Source organism: Vulpes lagopus, chromosome X (assembly GCF_018345385.1).
Source record: "Vulpes lagopus strain Blue_001 chromosome X, ASM1834538v1, whole genome shotgun sequence".
Classification (NCBI taxonomy): Eukaryota; Metazoa; Chordata; class Mammalia; order Carnivora; family Canidae; genus Vulpes; species Vulpes lagopus.
In genome coordinates, this window is record NC_054848.1 from 88,674,806 (window position 1) to 88,681,149 (window position 6,344).

Consider the following 6,344-nt stretch of genomic DNA (forward strand, 5'->3'; position numbering starts at 1 on the left):
CCTTAACTCGTCTTAGAATGCCAGTATCAGGGAAAAAAGAAAGAGAAAATTCTGCAAATAATTATATTCTTCTTTTAAAGTAAGCCACTGATTTCAAAATTCTCTAACACATTTGTGGAAACTTCATTTTTTTTGTTTGAGATTTATTTGAATGAGCTGTTATGATTGGAGACAGTGAGAATTTCAGATTAATGTTTTGCAGCCAAAAAAAAAAAAAAAAAACCTCTCTGGAAAGCTGGCAAGTGTTCATAAGTCAGCCCTAGAATTATGTAGGTTGAAGGCTCCCAGTGGACAGACCGAACATATAAGAAGGAAACCAGAGATCTGGTGCTATTACGTCCCCGAGTCTAAGGGAACGAATAAGCACAGAATTAAAAGCATTCTTCAGCCTGAATTTTTAAGGTAGGTCTGCACAATTTCTACATACTGTATTTGGAGAGTAGAACATACATTAAATGAAAATATTTTTTATGGATGAACTTTCCCTTTCTCCTGTATTTTAGCACTGTATTTTGCAAAAACTCCTAAATTCTTTAACTGCTGTTTCTCTTACAGGGGTGCACTTAGGAACTAGGCAAGCTGATTTATGATAACTAACTTTTAAACTCCAGCAACCAGTAAGTCTTCAAGTGAGTTTATTTGAGATTCTTTCATGTTACTTTGTTAGGTTAAGATTATGAGAGAATGAGCTTTAGACAAAAATGATAACTTTGCTGTTTACTAGGAGATTCTTTGGTGATTTTGGTTTTCATTGAGTAGTTTGTATGTATTTTGAAACTGTCACAAGTAATAGCCTTTCCTTTACTATGTTTACTTCAGCTAATTTTCTTTTGTTTTAATGTTGCTCCTAAAAAAAAAAAAAAAAACCTCACCACCACAACAAAACCCAGTATCACAAGAACCTGAGCATGGATTATAACATTTAAGAGCCATGTAGCACTGTTCCTATTTTGTTGTGTTAAAACTGAAATGATAGCAAAGGAAAGATGATACAATTATCTCATGATTCATCATTGATGTTCAGTTCTTTCATTGAGCAATCAAAACTATTTCTATTTGCCTCTAAATCAGATTTGGCTATTTTGTCTTGTTCTTTTCCTAATTGAAAAAGAAAATGGATTTCTTTTTAAGCAGATTAAACATCTAGATCGAAAACTAATAGTCTCTATTGAAATGTGAAGAGGGGGCTTTTAGAAATCTGTACCTACTCCATAGCTCCCTCTTAATGATATTATTATTGTGAAAACAATGGAAAAGTAGAAGTGAAGGAATTCTTTTTAAATTAGTGAAACCCAATCCTAACCCCGCCATCTCAATATGTTTCTTTTGCATATTCTCTTTCAGTCTTTTGTGCACTCACTTATTTTTTTCATAGCTTATGTTACTTATATTTTCCACAGCTGTAATGATTTGTACATAATTAGTTACTTGAATAAGGCATTTCTCTATGCAAGAGCAGGCAGCAGTGTGGTTTCTAGAAAGTATACAGACTGAGATATGTACTCACGTGTTTTTGAAATATTAACTTTTCTTATTTCTTGATTCCTTCTGATTTGTTTCCCATATTGCTTGTCCAGGCTAACCTTTAGGACTATTGATTTTTCTTTAAGCCTTTTGAAAATATGATAGAAATGATGGGCAAAATATAGTTCTGTTCAGAATTTTCAGTCTGTTGCTGAAGTGCTTGGTGCTGTTGAGGAAATTCCCTTTTCTTCCTCGAGAAGCAAAATCCACTCTTACTTCACAAGGCATGGATGTGCTTCCTGGTGTTTTTTATAATTACCCACCTTTTTTTGCTTTTGACAAACTTTCAGAATGCTAATGATTTAATGATGTCCTACACTCTGTGTGTGTTCTGAGAGTCCCTCTTTTTTTAAAAATTTTCACAGAAGGCATAAGAATTAGGAGCCACTGACCTTTCAATATGAAGAGCAACATCACCCTTGCCACCATCAGCAAAAACATTACCAACAGCCTTCACTTTGGACTTGTGAACATCATTGGCAACGAGTCTACCTTTAACTGCTCGCATAAGCCGTCAGATAAGCACTTAGATGCAATTCCTGTCCTCTACTATATTATTTTTGTGATTGGATTTCTTGTCAATACTATTGTGGTTACACTGTTCTGTTGTCAAAAGGGTCCTAAAAAGGTTTCCAGCATTTACATCTTCAACCTGGCTGTGGCTGACTTGCTGCTTTTGGCTACTCTTCCTCTCTGGGCAAGCTATTACTCTTACAGATATGACTGGCTCTTTGGACCTGTGATGTGCAAAGTTTTTGGTTCTTTCCTGACCCTGAACATGTTTGCTAGCATTTTTTTTATCACCTGCATGAGTGTTGATAGGTACCAATCTGTTATCTATCCTTTTCTGTCTCAAAGAAGAAATCCCTGGCAAGCATCTTATATAGTTCCCCTCGTTTGGTGTATGGCCTGTCTGTCCTCATTGCCAACATTCTATTTCCGAGATGTCAGAACCATTGAGTATTTGGGAGTGAATGCTTGCATTATGGCTTTCCCACCTGAGAAATATGCCCAATGGTCAGCTGGGATTGCCTTAATGAAAAATATCCTTGGTTTTATTATCCCTTTGATATTCATAGCAACATGCTATTTTGGCATCAGAAAACACTTACTGAAGACCAACAGCTATGGGAAGAACAGAATAACTCGTGACCAAGTCCTGAAGATGGCGGCTGCTGTTGTTCTGGCGTTCATCATTTGCTGGCTTCCCTTCCATGTTCTGACCTTCTTGGATGCTCTGGCCTGGATGGGTGTCATTAATAGCTGTGAAGTTATAGCAGTCATTGACCTGGCACTTCCTTTTGCCATCCTCCTGGGATTCACCAACAGCTGCATTAATCCCTTTCTGTATTGTTTTGTTGGTAACCGCTTCCAACAGAAGCTCCGCCGTGTGTTTCGGGTTCCAATTACTTGGCTCCAAGGCAAGCGAGAGAGTGTGTCGTGCCGCAAAAGCAGTTCCCTTAGAGAGATGGAGACTTTTGTGTCTTAAACATGAGAGTGGGATGCATGTTAGCAACCTCAGCTACTTGGTTTGAGGTCCCCTTGAATTATCTTTCAATGCCTTTAGTCAAGTAATGAGTTTCTTCCTTAATGTAACCTTTTCTCACTCTTCTAGAACAGGAAACCAAATGTAACTCGAAGTGCTTTCCAGTGACTTTCAGGAATGGCCCATTTCCTTCAATTTATCGGTACTAGACTGTCGTTGGGAAGGCATAACCATAACCTAGAAGTCACTGAGGATTTATCTCAAACTATAATTAATAACAAATTGTGAATGGTGACTTGGGGTTTCAGATTTCTCCTTGACAGATGCTGAATTGTTTTAAAATTGGTTTTGTATCCATTTTCATCAGGCTTTCCTCTTGAACCAAGGCCAATTCTTTAACTCATTGCATTATTTACAAAACATCATGCTAAGAAACGTGAGCATTTCTAAGCGAAGTATACTATCGTAGATTGGTACTGGACTATTCAGGCTTTAGGCATGTGCCTTCTACTTTTAAAAATATTATAAATAATAGCCTTTTACATTTTACTTGAGCACAGGTTGATATTTAAGATATAGCTACATATCTAGTAGGGCTAGGAATATAGAGTAGATCACCTGTGCTACATTTATCTTATTTTTACAGTTATAGGAAGCAAAATATATAATAACATAGATTTGAGATTAACAAATATTTGAGTGTTCATTAAACTTTGAATACACACTTTTTAGAGCTTTCTATCCATTTTAACTATTGTTTGAAGATTTCTATGTTCTCTGACAATTTTTTGAAAATAATAACTAAACACTGTGTTTAGTTGTGTTATAAAATGTAAAGGTCACTTTTTACATCCTTGACCTTTTGGTGCTTTGATATATAGGAAGTTGACTTGACTTTTATTATTGATGCTTTGATTCTGGGTTGCTTCCCAAAATATCTGGAGGGCTTCTTTAACTCTTTAGTTTGTAATAAACCTTTAACTGGCATGGGAAAAAGTTATGCCAGAATGGAGTTTTGATACCCAGGGAGACAAAGAGATCTGGCAAATGACAACTTTGGTGTCACACACGCACAAAATATCTACCTGTCTGGGCAGTGCAATGTGTCTTTGAAGGTGGAGACCATGGGGTAGTCTGAACCAATACCTATGGATTCTGTTTCTTTCACATTTTATAGGATTCTGTGGCGCTCTCTTAAATCAATTGCTGGTCCATAGATCTCCTTTTTCACACTGTTAGAACTCCCATCAGACGTGTAGCTAAAATTGAGTTACCTAGAGTTGACTTAGAGTGTGAGTTCTAATTTTAGAAGTTAGACATTTCATTTTGCGCCAGCCCCGCATTATACCAGGTTATCTAGGACCATCCTAGAGCAATACTGACCTCTAAGGTAGAAATAGTTTCAAAGACTTAGTATTTCTGCCAGTTCCAGGGCTCTAGATGAAGAATTCTCTCACCCTACATTCCGGGAAATGTCTAATTTCATGTAATCTATTATTATCAACAAAACAAATAGCTAAATGTGTAACTGACTCTGACTTCATATTTTAAATAATTTTGTAAAACATTGCATATAAATAAAATGTTTAACTGAACGATCATGTGTACTTACTTTTGTTTTAAAAAATATTTATTTATTTATTTGAGAGAGAGAGAATGGGGAGGAGGGGCAGGGGGAGAGGGAGAAATTCCCAAGCAGACTCCATGCTAAGCATGGAGCCCAACTCAGGGCTCCATCTCAGACCCTGAGATCATGACCTGAGTCGAAACCAAGAGTTGGATGCTTAAGTGACTAAGCCACGCCATCACCCTGTACTTACTTTAAAAAAAATTCGACTATTCCCAAGTATAGATTCTTACCTTTTGTTGTATCTTCCTTAAAATCCCTACTGATACTTTATAGTTTCAGTCCCTGTCATTCCTTATCTGGCTTCTTTATGTATTAAGTCTCTATCTCTTGAGTCTCCAACCATAATTTCTTATTAATTATGAGAAGAAAGTCCAGATTGTCTATCAGCAAGACCATAAGAGATCTGATTGTTCCCAGACTCCCTGGCTTTCTCTCTCTCTCTTATACTCTAAGTTCAAGTGTCACAAAAAGACCTACTGCTTTTTTAAGGCCTAATGTTCTTTCAGGCTCCTTTGCTTTTGTTCACACAATTTTGTCTTCTTGAACATTCCTCTAATCATCCTCACACCCAGGATCCTTCATTTAATCAATGAACACCTACTCAGCTTTTATCATTCTGCTCATGTCAATTCCTTTACCACAATAATATTTATTATACTAATTATAATACATTGCTCCACCTCCCCTAGGAGCTCCCTCAATAAAGAGAATTGTTTCTCTAGTTCTTGGGATGTTAAGCCTGCTTCCACTTCCATAGGAGGCCAGTATTGAGCCTAGAGTGGTTCTCTGAAGCTTGGACCACAGTGGTCTTTTCCGGGACTAAGGAGAAATGTCAGTTGAAAAGGTGGGCATGCAAACTCTGACTGCAGAAATGTACACAGGTATAAAGGCCCTCTTTTCTCTTTGCAAATGTAAGTTTCAGGTAAGTTTCTCAGATGGCAAATGAAACTATTCTTCTAATTTGACCATATTTCCAGGTATTACCTAATCCCCTTCCTTTTTCTATGGGTCCTTCTTTATTCACCTCACCTACACAAGCCCAAGAGCCACTTAGTAATAACAACAATAGCTACTATTAGGTGAACATTATATGCTCTATACTATTATATGTATTTTATATGAATTATCCCATTTTATTCCCACAATGACTCAATTATCCTCATTTTATAAATGAGGACACTGAGGCACAAATGAGTCCCTACTAATCTTTAAATTTGGCTCTGACAGCTGATCTGAGTAATCCTAACAGCAGTATTTAGTAGTTTAAATATGGATCTTAAGCTACCAATCACGTACTTCAGAGATGGTCTTAAACCATCCCTCTAAATTTCATTGCTTGCACATGCCTGACAACAGCAATATAAGAACTCTGGGCAGGTGGCATATTTGCAACTATGGAGAAAAGGAGAGGAGGCAGATGGGTGAGGCTGTCTCTCTTGTCCTCCACTGCTCCTTTCTTGTGCTCAATGCTGTACAGAATTATATGTAGTAACCACTACCCCTTGCTGTCCCCACTATCCCATACCACAAAGCAAACCAGTCACTTTAAACATTTCTTTTGAGCAACAAAAATACTGAAACTCTGTGAAATGAGATTATATAGGGTTACCAGAGAAATTAATCTTTGAAATTTGCAGAAGGAATATGCATTTTTATTATGGAAAGGGAAGTATTAGTTCTTTCTACATTTTATGTCCCCAAATT

The 6,344-nt window shown here is 36.9% G+C and overlaps 1 protein-coding gene across 1 annotated transcript; it reads left to right on the forward strand.

Annotated features, from left to right (window-relative positions):
- Positions 1–587: 587 nt before the first annotated feature.
- AGTR2 (angiotensin II receptor type 2) lies at positions 588–3,013 on the forward strand. Its single transcript, XM_041740081.1, has 2 exons — positions 588–617; positions 1,890–3,013. Exon 2 carries the CDS (start codon positions 1,925–1,927, stop codon positions 3,011–3,013), a length of 1,089 nt encoding a protein of 362 aa, XP_041596015.1. The 5' UTR covers positions 588–617; positions 1,890–1,924.
- Positions 3,014–6,344: the final 3,331 nt, after the last annotated feature.